The 16,432-nt window shown below is 39.9% G+C and overlaps 1 protein-coding gene across 2 annotated transcripts in view; it reads left to right on the top strand.

Annotated features, from left to right (window-relative positions):
* The window catches only part of LMF2 (lipase maturation factor 2), a 60,900-nt gene that overhangs the window by 30,732 nt on the left and 13,736 nt on the right, over nucleotides 1-16,432 (top strand). For both annotated transcript variants that reach the window (XM_033958144.1, XM_033958143.1), the window contains exons 5-7: nucleotides 12,919-13,097; nucleotides 13,584-13,722; nucleotides 16,176-16,310. In XM_033958144.1, the coding sequence (XP_033814035.1) occupies nucleotides 12,919-13,097; nucleotides 13,584-13,722; nucleotides 16,176-16,310 (453 nt within the window). The remainder of the gene's footprint in view (nucleotides 1-12,918; nucleotides 13,098-13,583; nucleotides 13,723-16,175; nucleotides 16,311-16,432) is intronic.

Genomic DNA, 16,432 nt, shown 5'->3' with positions numbered 1-16,432 from the left:
TTTTTCTCACAGATAATGAGAGAGTAGATGTAGTAGTAATGATAGTAGAAAACATAGTAATAGTAGATCTGTTTTAATTTGCTAAATTTCATAATTATAATGAGTGGCTATTACTTTTTGCATAAAAAGGAGTGTTTTTTAGATTGTTTACTTTTAAAGTATAATAATACCTTGTGTTTTGTCATATATATATATATATATATATATATATATATATATATATATATATATATATATATACAAAACAATTAAATTGCGATTAAATAAAGTACATTATATTCATTGCATGCAAAATTGTGTTTATGTGAATATTTCTGGGGAAGGGGGGTCCATATCTTTCAGATTCTTAGAGGGGTCCGTGACTCAAAAAGATTAAGAATCACTGGCTTAAAGGGTAAAATAAGACCAGATTCAAAACCATATTTCTAGTGCAATGTGTCTAGCGGTGCTGAACGCTAGGGTCTTGTATCTGAACCAGCAAGTTGCTTGCAGAAAACGGTTAATCATGTTTTCCAACTCCACCTCCTTCTCAGGGAGCTGCTCCTGCCCCCTCAGTTTGCTTTCTTCAAGCAAGTTGTTCAGAAGTGTTTCTGTCCTGCTTTGCGGTTTTATTATTTTCAGATATTTTTTTGTTCAGCGTTCTTTAGAAGTCGCAAGATTGTTGGCGGTATATAAGAATAAAGTTATTATTATTATTATTCTTTAGAGCAGTGGTTCCCAACCTTGTCCTGGAGGAACACCAGGCCAGTCGGGTTTTCAGGGTAGCACTAATGAATATGCATGGAGCAGATTTGCTTGCCTGGCACCTCCATTATATGCAAATCTCTCTCATGCATATTTATTAGGGTTATCCTGAAAACCTGACTGGCCTGGTGGTCCAACAGGACAGGGTTGGGAACCACTGCTTTAGATGCTCAGTGCCGGAAGTTCCCACTTGGTGGGTCCTCTGCCTGGAAGAAGATGCGGAATTGCACAGTGGAAGACTGCTGCTAGCTGGATCAGCCTCTCGGGGACACCTAGCTACCCAGTCTGATGGAATATTTTAGAGCTCAGGGCCCGTCCGCTACATAGCTATTCGCATCCCTGATTTAGTCAGGAGCTTGAGCACAAGTTGTGTGGGCTCATTCCCAGCTCAGCCAGGGCTAACAGTATGTGGTATTCCCCCCCCCCCCTTTCAAAGCACTGTTTTCTGGGGGTTCAGGTTCAGTCCAACTGACAGCCAGAAGACCAGGCTCATCTAGTGAATCTGTGAGGCAGATTTCTTCTTCCTTTGATTCCAGCTGAAATCCTGTGCTGAAGCAGGCAGGCACAGACTATTGAAGCCTATGGGGAAAATCAGGTGTGGGGGGGGGTCCTTTAAAAAGTTGAATTTTATGGTTTCTGACCCTAGAACTCAGGTTCTCCACCTCCAAAACCCTTTTCCCTGTGATTTTTATTTTTATTTTTATTTTTCTTTCAAGGGAGGTCTCCACGGGCTGTTTTTGGCGTAGTTTTTCTTGCTGCAGCCATCTTGGATTTTCTTTTCCTCTATCTGCCTCAAAACCCCTCAGTTTTGCTCAAAATCGACTGGAATGGACTCATTAGGTCTTTATTTCTATATCATGCCAAGTTTGTGCTGGATGGCCGGCCGAAGAGCATCCATATCCCAAAGACCCTTTCAGGGATCATGTCAGAGATTCAGTGGGGACAGATGACAGCAAGCCTCGGACTGTCACCTTTCACCAGCCACTGAGAAGGCACAATAATGTCAGGCCAGAGGCTGAGCTTACCCAGATAGGGAGCAGGTTGTCGGCTTTTTGGGTGGTCTGGTCTCAGATCAGCACAGACCACTGGACTCTAGACATAATTCAGGAGGTACAAAATCAAGTTCTTTGCCCCCCCCCCCCTGCCAGACTGTTTTGTAATGCGTTCGGCCAGAGAGCCCTCAAAGTTCAGGTTACGGTGAAAAGGCTACTGGCTATTCGGGCCAAAGAGCCGGTTGTGGACACAGACTTGGGCTTGGGCAGATACTTCATATACTTTATCATGCCAAAGAAAGGCTTGGACAACCACAAAAAGATTCTAGACCTCAAGTCGGTCAATGCGGCTCCGACGATACTGCACTTCTGCATGGAGACCATTTGGTTGGTCATAGCGGCAGAGGCTTCAGGGGAATTTCTTGCCTCCCTCGATCTGACGGAGGTCTATCTTCATATTTCCATTTTCCTGGCCCACAGGAGGTACTTGGCGATTTCATATGCTGGAGCATTTTCAGTTCTCAGCTCTCCCCTTGGCCTGGCCACAGTACCTCGCACCTTTACCGTGGTGGTGGTGGTAGCAGCATACCTCCAGAAAGCTGGGATTCAGGTGCACCCATATTTGGCCGATTGGCTATTCAGAGCTCCATCCAAGGAGGAAGGCAAGCTGGTGGTTTCAAGAGTGGTGCAGCTCCTCCAGAGTTTGAGCTGGATAGTCAACTTCAAGAAGAGTCAACTGGAACCAACTCAGTGCCTGGAGTACCTGGGAGCCTTGTTCAACAAGGCTTTGGGCCAAATGTTTCTTCCAGAGCCACACAGACAGAATCTCCAGAAGCAGATTTCAGAGCTACTCCAGAGACTGGCTCCCACAGCATGGCATTATCTGCAGGTCTGGTGTAATGGTGGCGACCATAGAGGTGGTTCCTTAGGCTAGAGCACACATGAGACTTCTCAAAGGCTCTTTCTTCTCTCTCACTGGTCCCCTCAGTTGGGATTGTTACAATAGCTGCTTCCCTAGCTACCTATAGCGAAGTGCAGCCTGATGTTAAAAGGAAGGCTTCCGGGTCAGCCGTGGGCAGTGTACGACTTTGTGAAGAAGCAAGTGTGGCTGGAAAGTAGGAAGAAAGATGCCTACTTGGATGGCTTTAGTACATGCCTGCAGGAAAGGGGGAACGTGTTGGGAAAGGAAGAGGGAGAAGAGACATGAACTTGGGACAAAGGAAGGATGGAGGGGGGAATATGAACTTGGGACAAAGGAAGGAGGGAGGGGGAGCATGAACTTGGGACAAAGGAAGGAGGGAGGGGGGAGCATGAACTTGGGACAGAGGGAGGGGGAGCATGAACTTGGGACAAAGGAAGGAGGGAGGGGGAGCATAAACTTGGGACAAAGAAGGGAGGAAGGAAGGGGGCATGAACTTGGGACAGAAGGAAGGAAAGAGGGAAGGAAAGATGCTGAGGTGGGGGAGGGAATAGAAAGGGAGACTTGTTGGATATGGGTGTGTGAAAGGGAGAGAGAGATGGTTCACTTTGGGAAAGGAAGAAAGAGGAGAATTTTTGGGCATAGGGAGGGAGAGACTTGTTGGATGTGGTGGTGGGAGAGGAGTGAGTTAGAGATGCATGGGAGATATGAGGGAGAAATGTTGGATGTGGTGATGGAGAGGGAACAGTGGGACAGACTGAAAGGGATGCAAGAGGGGAGACGTTGGACATGGTGGAAGGAGAGATGTGGCAGGGTGGCAGAGAGGGATGAAAGGAGAAATGTTTGGGCATGGGGCTGGTGGGCAGGGGCAAAAGATTCAGCACATGGTCTGGGGAATGAGAGGAAGAAATGTTGGATATGGCCGTAGAGGGGATGGGAAAGATACACCCTGGACCCCTCTCTCTTTTACCATTCCCTTTACAGGAAGGGAGGGAATTAGAGAGAGAGTGGACCGTGAGAGAGAGGGAGTCACGTTGCACATGGGGGTGGAGGGGAGAGAGGAAGAAATGCTGTGCAGGGGAGGGGAAAAAAAGTAGATTGATCCAAAACAAAAGGGAGTGTGGCTGCTATACAATGGAAGGGAGGGAAGAGTGAAATGCTGGACCATGGTAAGAGGAACCAATGGACAGCAACCGTTTAAAGAATTTGCAGAAGACAGGAAAGCAGAAAAAAGAGAAAATGGAACCAACTTGATGGGAAAAAATAAATCGCCTGACAACGAAGGTAAAAGGAATTTAATGACAGAAATATGTTAGCTTTGGGAAATGTATATAGCAGATGTCTTTTGTATTGTGTTCAACAGAAAAAGAAATGCATTTCTGGTTTTATTTCTCCAGTGTTGAAGTATTTGCTGACCTTTGCTGTAGCTGGTGGGGATCCTCAAGCACCACCAGCTAGGGACCTCTTCCAAAAGTGGCCAGAACCCCTTTCTACCAAGTGGAACAGTCGCTGGCAGCATCCTTGAAACACCAAGGTGCCAGCATCTGTGGATTACGGCTGTTGCTGCTGTTTGCCAAGCTTGGTAAAAAGGAATTTTGGCCACCTTCAGAGGAAGTCTTCAGCTGACATAGCTTGAAGGTCCTCATCAGCTGGAGTATTTATATTTACATTAGAGGCTCTGGCAGAGACTCATTTACAAAGTTTATGTGTTCTTCCCAATTAATTCCAAATTTAAAAAGTATCTTTGCTTATTTGTAAGTTGGCCTCTACCAGAGCCTCTAATTCTGTAGCATAATGAAATGAAATAACTACTTCCGGGGATGGGCGGGGACGGGTTTGATTTCTGTCCCCACACAGCTCTCTACCGTGGAGAAGCCGTCTAGGCTCATAATATTCCAAGTACTTTGCTTCTTGAAATAATCCAAGTAGGGGCGTGGCTTGGAAGCGCAGCTGGATGGTTGAGTGCTGAGTGAGCTCTGATATCACAAGCTTTCTGAAGGAAATAATAAGTCACTAATTTAGTTTTATTTTAGTGATTTTGAGTGATTTCAAGTCTGGTTATGGCTACAAATAAACAGATGAAGAATGAAGGAGCTAGCACAAGTGGTGGAGGTGCTAAAAGATCAAAGCTGGATCCTGCGAAAGTGCCGTTGCCAAAAGAGGATAATGGTGACATTTCTGCTCAACTGAAACTAATAACTGAGATTGTTTCTGACAATGCTAAAAATCTGAAGGAGGTGAAAGAAGAAATGAAAAGTCTCACAGCAAGAATGGAAAGATTTGAACTAAAAACGGACCAGATGGAAAAAAGAATGTCAGCAAATGAAGCTGAGTTAAAGAAATGTAAAATGTATAAAGAAAAAGTGGAATTTCTCTCTAAAGAAATGGAAGATCTTATTAACAGGGAAAAACGGAATAATTTGAGAATTATTGGTCTCCCTGAAGGTGTTGAAAATAATGCCATCACCTTTCTTGAACAGTTTCTTCCTAAGATTTTACCACTCAAATTAAAATTTCCTTTAGAGTTTGAAAGAGCTCACAGGATTCCTGTTAGAAAAGTTGGCAAGGATTTAAGACCACGTCCTTTGATTTTTAAGCTGTTAAGGCACCAACAGGTGAAGGAAATCATAAAGCTTGCAAAGGAAAATAAGAACTTAAAATGTCAGGACGCAAAAATTCACATAGTTTCAGATTTTGCTAAGGCCACTGCTGATAAGAGGAAAAAATGTTGGATTTACGGCCACAAATGAGGCAATTAGGAGCTAAGTTTGGCTTATTATACCCTGCTATAATGAGGGTAACCTATGCCAATAAAACCATGATTTTTGATTGTCCTGACAAATTGAAAGACTTTTTAGATGATTGTGAGCATTTGATGATATCATAAGATGAAGATAAAAAGTTCCGATGGACTTGTACTTTTTTATTTGAAGGATTGAAAAGAAAAGAAGAAAAAAGGAAGTAAAAAGATAAAGTTAAGATATGTTTATTTTATGTTTGGAGAAATGGAATCCTTTTTGAATTCAACTGAATTAACTGTCCTCAAACACGCAGTAATATTATTTATTTATTTATTTATTTATTTATTTGGATTTTTATCCCATCCTCCCAGTAGCTCAGAACGGTTTACAATTGAACATACATAGTGGGGAGTAGCTAGACATATAAGTAGTACAACAGGTTTAGTGATTGGATTTATAGATTTTGGAGAGAATTAAATACAGGGAGAGTTTAGCAGAAAGAGAGAAGGGGGAAATACAGTAGTTTAGATTAAGGAAAGTTATATGCGTTTAGGTACAATTTGTTAGTGGAGAGAGTAAGAGAGGGTTATAGTGGAGTTCGGGAAGGTGATAGGAGAGTGGAGGGGTGGGGCGTGAGGGGGGGAGAAGACAGAGGAGATGTTTAGTTGAAGAGGAAGGTCTTTACCGATTTACGGAATGTTAATAATGAGTTCTGTTGTCTAAGTTGGGGGGGGGAGTTGGTTCCAGAGGTGTGGAATGAAGTGGTTGTAGGATCGTTTGTGGGCAGTTTCTGTGAGCAGGGATCTTCCGGGGGGGGGGGGGGGTGCATAGGCGTATCTCTGACTTAGAGCGGAGGGTGCGAGTGGGGTTGTAGATGGGAAGCTTGGATTTTATGTAGGAGGGGGTGGTGGAATAGATTCTCTTGTGGGCAATTGCTAGGGCTTTGAAAGTACAGCGTTGGCTAATTGGGAGCCAGTGTTCAGCATGGAGTGCCGGGGAGATGGAATCGTGGTAGTTGAGGTTGTGTAGGAGGCGGATGGCTGCATTTTGGACCCGTTGGAGGCGTTTGATATTATTTTTGGTTAGTCCATTAAATAGGGAGTTACAATAATCCATTCTGGAGAGGACATATGCGTATAGGAGTTGGGCGAGGTCTGGTGTGGAGATGTAGGGTTTGATCCTTTTCAGTTGGCGGAGGTAGTAGAAGGAGGTGGAGACTACTTGGGATATGTGGTTAGATAGGGATAGGTGTCCGTCTAGGGTTACTCCCAGGCTGCGAACTTGATCTGCTGCCGTTAGTAGAGAGGAATCCCATGTTAGTGTAGGTCGTAGGTATTTGGTGTTTTTGTTTCTGATCCATAGGAGTTCGGTTTTGGAGGCGTTAAGTTGAAGCTTGTTGTTTGACATCCAAGTTTTCATGTCAGTGAGGCAGAGTTCGAGGTTAGCAATTTGGGATGGTCGGTTTTCGCCTAAGGGGAGGAGCAGCTGGATGTCATCTGCATAAGAGTGGATTTTGATTTTATATTTTTGCGCTATATCGATGACGGGTTTGATGTAGAGGTTGAATAGGAGGGGGGATAGAAGGGCGCCTTGAGGAACATTATATTAGTTAACATTATATTAGTTAACATTATATTTGGAATACTTGGAAAGAAGATGGAGGAAGATATGTAAATTAGAGAATTTCTTTCTGTGCAGATTCTATTATATCATCTTGTTCTAAAAGTGCCATATGGTATGAGTGTGCCATGTTTTTAATAAAAACGCTGAGGATTTATTTAGGGACATTCTTAGGAATCTACAAAGAAAAACTTTACATTGTGCTTCTTACTTGGAGAATGGTTCCTGGCAATTCATAATGCTATGTTGCAGCAGTGCTGGAAGAGCCCAAGTGATCGGTGAAAAATAAGATGGAACTACAGCAACAAACAGGGAATGTTCTGAGTATCTCTCAGTTTTTGAGATGAAAAAGTGGGGGAAAATACAATGATATGGAAAGTGTTTAGTTGTTTTAGTATCATTTGCTGCTTTGCTTTCTTTTGTTTTATTTTTAATTTATAGTCTCATTAGGGTTTATATGAGATAATGGTTTAGTCCAAGGATTGCTTCTTTACTTCCAGGTCACAGAAAACAAGGAAGTATTACAAGTGCATTAGAATTTGAAATATATTAAGAACACTGCGTGTTTGTTCTTTGGACAGCATTTTATGAAGAGTTAGATGAGAATTCTGATAACATATTTGTTTTTTTTGTTTTTTGAGAGATGTGTATTATATAATTATTCTGTTCATTATATTGAGGAATCTATGTTATGGATGGGAAGATGATATCATTTTGTGGTAAGAGTTTAAAAGAAGATAACACATATTAGTTAATTAAAATAAGATGCAAAAGATGGTATTATATTAGGGAGGAAATTAATTGAAAGAAATAGGTTTCCTTATTTCAAATGAAATTAATTAATTTAACTTATCTTTGTAGTTTTAAGAAGAATTAATTTGAGAGATGAGTCTTTAATAATCTAATATATATATGTCATTTCATTTGAATGAAATTAAAATGTATGAGATGTAGTGTAATGATTTGTATGTCTTGTTTAAGGATATGTAATAATCACTGATTAATGAATGATATATGCACTCAATTCTTTTTTGGCTTATTATATTGATATAATTATTTGCAATGTTTAAGCTTGTGGGGTACATCTCAGAACTTACCATCAAATGTGCGTTTTCAAGTTCTCAATGATGAATAAGGGTGGGATAGGGAGGGTTGGGGTTACAGGTATAAGGTTTTGTATAAAAAATTAGAATTTTGGAAAATGATGCATATTCAGGAACTGTGGAACAATTTGATTTACTTATTTTTGTTAGATTATTCTTATAAAAAAGGTTATGAGTAACTTTAAAATTTTTTCTTTAAATGTGAATGGACTCAACCATCAGGTTAAAAGGAATAAAATATTAGCATTCTTAAAAAAGCAGAATGCGGATATTTATTACATCCAAGAGACTCACTTGTCTATATTAGAATCAAAAAAATTGGGTGAAACATTGTTTTTTTGCTCCTGCTGATGGGAAAAAGGCAGGGGTAGCTATTCTTATTAATAAGAAATGTACTGCTAATTTTAAAATGGTAGGTTCAGATCCAAAGGGAAGATGGGTCCATGTAGAGATGAGAATGGGAAATAATACCCTGGCTTTGTTTAATTTGTACGCCCCTAATTCGAATCAAAATGAATTCTTTAAGATAGTACAGAGATTGTTACTCCCACTGGCTGCTTCCAAATTGGTTGTGGCTGGAGATTTTAATGCTGTTATGGATCCATTATTAGATAAAAAACCTTGTAGAGATATAAAATCATTAGGGTTAGACAATTTGGTACATTCATGTGATTTAAAAGATATATGGCGTATTCTTCATTTTAATGATCGGGAATTTTCCTTTTGTTCACAAGTTCATAAGTCTTTTTCTAGAATTGATTATATTTTTGTTTCAACTCATTTAGTTCAACAAGTGTTAAAAGCTTCTATAGACCCAATTATTATATCTGATCATGGGGGTGTATGGATTGAGCTTCAAATAGATCAGCAAGAGTATAGTAGACCTATTTGGAGATTTGATAACACATTGCTTGTTGATACAAAATTTTTAGATGAATTAAAATTAAAAATTAATGAATATTTTCAAGATAATTTATCAGACGAAATTTCAATGGAAAATATTTGGGATGCTTTTAAGGCTACTTTAAGAGGTAATATTATTTCTTACTCTGCTTATATTAGGAAACAAATTAAGAATCAATATTCTAAGTTAGAAAGAGAAATTAAAGTTTTGGAAGATAAATTGATAAATAAATGGGAACATGACACTTTACAAGATTTATTAAAAGCAAAAGGTAATTATAATGAATTAGCGTCAAAATTGATAAGGAAGGACCTTTTTTATCAACAAACTTTGTATTATGGAAATTCAAATAAGGCGGGTAGGTTATTGGCTAATTACCTTAAAGCAAAGAAAAGAAGAACAAAAGTTATTGCAATTAAAGATGAGAAAGGTGAGATGCATTCTCAAATTGAGAGCATTTTAAGTAAATTTTTAAAGTTTTATAAAGAACTTCTGAATCTTATGAGGGTAAAGAGAAGGATGGTATAGATTTTTTAAATTTAATTATTGGTCCAAAAGTTCCAGATCATATAAAAAGGAGTTTAGATGAGCCTATATCATTAAAAGAATTAGAAACAGCATTGAAATCTCTTAGAGTTGGATCCTCTCCAGGTGGGGATGGATTTACAGTGGAATTTTACAAATCATTTCAAGTTTCTCTATTACCTCAATTATTAAATTTATTTAAATCCCAATTGTCTAAGGGATGTATTACAGGTACTATGGCGGAATCAGTAACAATTGTTTTGCCAAAGCCAAATAGAGATCCTACTTTGGTTGCAAATTACAGGCCCATTTCATTAATAAATGTGGATGGTAAACTTTTGGCCAAGATTTTGGCTTTACGAATAGCTAAGGCTCTCCCTTTTATCATTGATATGCATCAAACTGGTTTCGTGGCAAAAAGACACTCCTCTGATAATACTAGATTGGCTTTTCATATGTTAAATTTATCTAAAGAAATTGCAGATCCGGTTTTTTCCATTTCTTTAGATGCGGAAAAAGCGTTTGACAGAGTTGAATGGTCTTTTATGTATCAAGCACTTGGTTGGTTTGGTATTGGTCCGGGATTTATTCAAATGATTCAAGCTTTGTATAGCTCCCCTTCTGCAAGATTGTACATTAATAATAGTTTCTCTGATCGGTTTACTTTGCGGAGGGGGGTTAGACAGGGTTGTCCGTTATCTCCTTTGCTTTTTGATATTGTATTAGAACCCTTGTTATTGGCCATTCAACAAGCAAGGTGGATACAGGGTATTCTCTTTTCTGATAGAGAATATAAAGTTTCAGCATATGCGGATGACATATTGCTGTATTTGAGGAATCCTGAATCTACCATTCCATGTTTATTGGAGTTGATTGATACATTTGGAAAATTTTCAGGATATAAAATCAATTGGAATAAGTCTGAGATTCTTCCTCTTAATGTACATTTTACTAAAGGTTTATTTGATGCTTTTTCATTTACCTGGAAAGAAGAGGGATTAAAATATTTAGGTATAATGATAAAAAAGACGTTGGAAGACACTTTGAAAGAGAATGAAAAACTTTTATTAAAAAAAATAACATGTGAGCATTGGAATCCGTTACATCTTTCATGGTGGGGGAGAGTGCAAACAATTAAAATGATGATTCTGCCTGTAGTTTGTTACCAAATGAGTATGATACCAATATTTTTTCAGGGGTCATTTTATAAAAAACTTAATGGTATTCTTACGAAATTTGTTTGGCTGGGTAAAAGACCTAGGATTGCTCTAGTATCTCTACAAAAGCCAATTGAGGAGGGAGGGGTTAAATTTCCAAACTTTTATAGGTACCATCAAGCCTATATTTTAAGCCAGGGTATGTATTGGATCCTCCCAGAACTCTATGATAATGCTCCAGATTGGTTATATTTGGAGTGGCGTCTTATGTTTCCTTTACATTTAGTTCATGTTGTTAGTATAAAAATGCCTAGAAGATATAAACAGAACAGAATTTTGATTGATACATGGAAAACTTTGAGATACATTAGTAATCTAACATCTATTCCAATAAGCAAATCAACAAATCAATCTTTATGGATAAACTCCAAGATTCGAATTGGCGGAGCTCAAATCTTATGGAAACACTGGATTATAGCAGGCATAAGAACTTTAAATGATGTTATTTTAAATGGTAAACTGCTTGACTTTTCACAGTTGCAAATTAGATTTGGTCTTGATAAATCACAAAGTTTGAAATGGTTGCAGCTGAAGCAGGCTATTCAGGTGGGGTTCCCTGAATGGAAAACTCTTAATACTCAATATAGTTTGGAGTTCCTATGTTTCCAGGCTGATTTCATGGGACACCTAGCCACACAGTGGTATAAATTATTATCTGGATTTTTAAATAAAAAGCCAAAAACTGGTCTGAGAGACATTTGGAGCATTGAGATTAAGCATAATATTTCTGCTTCTCAATGGCCACGAATTTGGTCTTGGAGAATGAGATGTACAGTGTCAGCATCTATGAGACAAACTTGGTTCTTTTTATTACATAGAGCTTTTTGGACCCCAGTTCGTTTACAAAAATTGGATAGCTCTAAATCTAATAGATGCTGGCACTGTAATCTAGAAGTGGGGACATTGGATCATCTAATTTTTTATTGCCCCTGCATTAGGAATTTTTGGAATTCAATTTGGTCTCAAATAAATTGCTTATTGGAAAATCATGTGGAAATATCATATGATACTGTTCTGTTCGGTATGTCTATGAGGAAAAAAAGTCAATTATCAGCACATAACAATAAGCTTTTGATGATAATGACAGGTGTTGCTATGCAACATATTACTAACAACTGGAAAAATTATAGTAATCTCAATTATACGTTTTGGTGGAATTCCCTGTGTCATATTTACAAGATGGAAAGAGCAATTGCAATACAGAAAGGAAGTTATAAAAAAATTTTAAAGATATGGAGACCGATGGTTGATTTTTGTAGTGAATAGGCATCATTTTTCTTTGATAATATACATAGGGGGGTGGGGAGATTGGAAGATAAGATGTAGCAAAATTGAAATTTTGAAGGAAATGATAGTTTTAATGATTGTATAGAAAGATGGGAGGGGGGAGGGTTTTTAATTAATTTACATATTAAGAATATAATGTATGATGTTCAAGTGTTGTACGATAGTATTTCATGTTGTTCTTTTTGTGCACTTGATGTAAGTTTGAAAAAGAATAAAGAAATTAAAAAAAAAAAAATAATAATCTAAGTAGAATCAAGTATTTCTCTTAAGTGTATGCTGCTTCCTTTTTCATCGACTATTTTGATTATAAGAAAGAAATAATGTTAACACTGCTTCTTGGTCATTCAGTATACTGGATAGCTTAGGCTGCACAATGTCTGTTTGAATTAAAGGAAAGAAAATTATCAAGTAAGGCACTTCTCCTTGTCTCACCAATCTTAATTTAGCACACAGTGTTCTTTAACATATATTTCTAAGTTATTGCATTGGACATTACTGGAGGAGTGCTGTATCTCGGCAGAAAGAATTCCTGGTTAGAAGAAATGGAACAGAGGCTACTTGTCTCATTTGCATGCAGCAAGCAGTAAAAGACTGAAGGATTAAATGCAGCAGTAGGTTTTATTACATACAGAATTGATAAAGGGGAAATGTTTCCATTTCCAGCATGAACTCTGCAGTATTGTTTCTCTTCCTTCACCTTTTCACACTTAGAGCTAGAGTTACAAATATGTGCTCAATGTACATTAGTAACTAGGTCCCAGCGGATTAACATGTTAGCGACTCTAGCCCTTAGCATACTACAAAGTGAGGGCGAATGTCATTAACCTGTGAAATAGTCCCTCACTTTCATCTCCTGTGTCTTCCAGCTTTGACGTATCATTATGAGACTCAGTGTATTCCGACACCTACTGCCTGGTTTGCCCACCAGCTCCCTGTTTGGCTCCAGAAGATCAGTGTAGTAATCACTTACGTCATTGAGATCGGCGTTCCAGCTCTCTTTTTCATCCCTATCCGTCGCCTGCGGCTCTTTGCTTTTTATACACAGGTATGTTGGGCGCGCTCTCATGAAGCAATGAACTCATCCAACTATTCTTATTCTGTTACAGTGCTACCTCTTCTTTACAAAAGGGAGAAAGAAAATCCAACGTAGTCTGCAGTAAACAACAGCAAGCAGAAAACAACGAACAGACTGCAGATAATGTACAAGATGCAGGCGTTGTTTATTAGTAAATGCAGTAACATGTACAACCTTATAGCCAACCAAGGGACCCGACACGGTCCGTGTTTCGGGTAGCACGCCTTCGTCAGGGGTCCATGGTGGTTAAGGTATAAAGCAAACTGCGTAAAAGATAACAAACACACGCCAATCACGATCAAATCGAGTCAAGCAAGTCAACCATTCCAAGTGATAGAAACCGCGGTTGCATACAACTTAAAATCCACGTCTTGCGTTTCAGATGTACTTATTCTGTCTCTTGTCTAGCAGGTCCGTTGGAATACAAACCATTTATTTATGCTTTTGTGCTTACAGGTACTGCTCCAAATAGTGATTATTATAACCGGAAATTACAACTTCTTCAACCTTCTGACTATCGCACTGTGTATGTCTCTGCTAGATGATGAGCATATCAGCTTCTGGCTTAGGCGCAGCAAGAAGAGACCCTCAGGCTGTAAGTTCTGCAAGGCAGGTCTACTTTTACACTATCCTGTTTTATGGAGGTTTTGTTCCTTTTAAGTTTATTGTACGAGGCTTATTACTTAAACCAGTTTTGCACAAAAATGTACAATACTTGCAAAGATTTGCCTTTGAAGTCTTCTGAGAAATATGACCTGTTGGGTTGGTTTTGGGTTAAGAACTAAGAAGTTGCCTCCGCTGGGTCAGACCCATGGTCCATCGTGCCCAGCAATCCGCACCCGCGGCGGCCCATCAGGCCCATGACCTGTAATGTTATCCTTCTCTAATCCCTTTTATCCTTCTATCCATACTCTGTCTAAAACCTATCTCTACCTCTATCTGTATCCCTCAATCCCCCTATCGTTCAGGAATTTATCCAATCCTTCCTTGAACCCCCGTAGTGTACTCTGCCCTATCACAACCTCCGGAAGCGCATTCCAGGCGTCCACCACCCTCTGTGTAAAAAAGAACTTCCTAGCATTGGTTCTAAAGTTGTCCCCTTTCAGCTTCTCTGAGTGCCCCCTTGTGCTTGTGGTTCCCAATAATCTGAAGAATCTGTCCCTTTCCACCCTCTCTATGCCCTTCATGATCTTGAAAGTCTCTATCATGTCTCCTCTGAGTCTCCTCTTTTCAAGGGTTGGGGTTTTTTAAACTGTCACTCAAGCCTCTGCATATCTGAAGTCAAGCCCTTTTCTGCCGTCATCTTTCTATGTAAGCTGTTAGCTTCTAGAAGGAGAAGTGAAAGATGGAATAGCTTTTCAGAAGAACTGGAGAACATATAATTTTGTTGATAGAAACATGATGGCAGATAAAGGCCAAATGGCCCATCCAGTCTGCCCATCCGCAGCAACCATTATTTCTACTTCTCTCTAAGAGATCCCACATGCCTATCCCATGCCTTCTTGAATTCAGACACAGTCTTTGTCGCAACCACCTCTTCTGGGAGACGCATCTACCACCCTATCTGTAAAAAAGTATTTCCTTAGATTACTTCTGAGCCTATCATCTCTTAACTTCATCCTATGCCGTCACATTTCAGGGCTTCCTTTCAAATGAAATAGATTTACACCACATAGGTATTTAAACTTCTCTATCATATCTCCCCTCTCCCACCTTTCCTCCAAAGCATACAGATTGAGATCGTTAAGTCTGTCCCCATACGCCTTATGACGAAGATCATGCACCATTTTAGTAGCCTTCCTTTGGACCGACTCCATCCTTTTTAGATCTTTTTGAAGGTGTGGTCTACAGAATTGTACACACTATTCTAAATCGGTGTTTTTCAACCTTTTTACACCTATGGACCGGCAGAAATAAAAGAATTATTCTGTGGACCGGCATCAGTCCGTGGACCGGCGGTTGAAGAACACTGGGCTAAGTCGTGGGCCAGACCCTGCCCAACTCTACCCAATCGTCACCCCATACCCTGCCCCATAATAGTACTAATTGTAACACTATTTTTTCCATTCATTTATCACAGATACACAATATAATCTTATTAACAACACACAATGGTTAACCACAAAATTAAACAGCAGATGTAAAGTCTCAAAATTGACATAATTCAATCACTAAATTCAAAAATAAAATCATTCCCCCCTTCCTTTGTTGTCTCCCTCCCTCCATGCTATGCCTTATCCTCTGGCTTGCTCCCGCCTGGCCATTTTATGCCGCCCCCGGTGTTATCTTCAGGCCGGCTCCCTCTTCCTCACTGATGCAGTACACAAAGCTCTGTGCGCAGCTCCTTGCGTGTCCCGTGCCTCATCTGGAAGCCTTCCCTCTGACGTTGCAGCGTCAGAGAAAAGGCTTCCGGTTCAGGCGCAGGACATGCGTAGGAGCCACTGCCGGTGGCTTTGTGCACTGAATCAGTGAGGAAGAGGGAGTTGGCTTGAAGATAACGCCGCATCGATCGTACCGTGGACCGGCGGTTCAAGAACACAGTTTTGGGCCTGATGCATGTGCTGGCCCTGTGGACCGGCAGGAGATTTCTGTGGACCGGCACCGTCCATGGACCGATGGTAGAAGAACACTGTTCTAAATGAGGTCTCACCAGAGTCTTATACAGCAGGGACATCAATACTTCCTTTTTCCTACTGGCCATACATCTCCCTATGCACCTTAGCATCCTTCTAGCTTTTGCTGTCATCTTTTCAACCTTTTTGGCAATCTTAGGATCATCACATACGATCACACCCAAGTTCTGCTCTTCCGTCATGCACAAAAGTTCTTCACCCCCTAAACTGTACTGTTCCTTCCTGGTTTTTGCAGCCCAAATGCATGACCTTGCATTTCTTGGCATTAAATTTTAGCTGCCAAGTTACAGACCATGGATTAATCATATAGATGCCATATCTGAGCAAGCTGTGACAGGGAGTTATGGTTAATTAAATGCTGATTGTAGTGGATTTTGATGTTGATCCTATTATCCCTTTCTTTTTCTGTTGGCAGCCTGGAATCGCACTCTGCTCTCTGTCCTCACTGTTTTGCTGGAGCTGGTGGTATATGGTTTACTGATTTACTGGAGTGTGCATTGCTTTGGACTAAAGATCAACTGGGAGAAGCAACTCATTGAATCCAAACCAAGTAAGCTATCCCTTTTCATAAGCCATATACCTGCTTTGTAATATACACTGGCAAATTAAAAGTGCACTACTTGGGTGGAAATGGCTGGTAGTTTGAGATCCTGGGATGGCGGAGAAATGCTG

The sequence above is a fragment of the Geotrypetes seraphini genome, chromosome 9, assembly GCF_902459505.1.
Source record: "Geotrypetes seraphini chromosome 9, aGeoSer1.1, whole genome shotgun sequence".
Lineage (NCBI taxonomy): Eukaryota > Metazoa > Chordata > Amphibia > Gymnophiona > Dermophiidae > Geotrypetes > Geotrypetes seraphini.
Note: the sequence above shows the minus strand (reverse complement) of the source record. Positions and strands in the feature narration are given on the sequence as shown.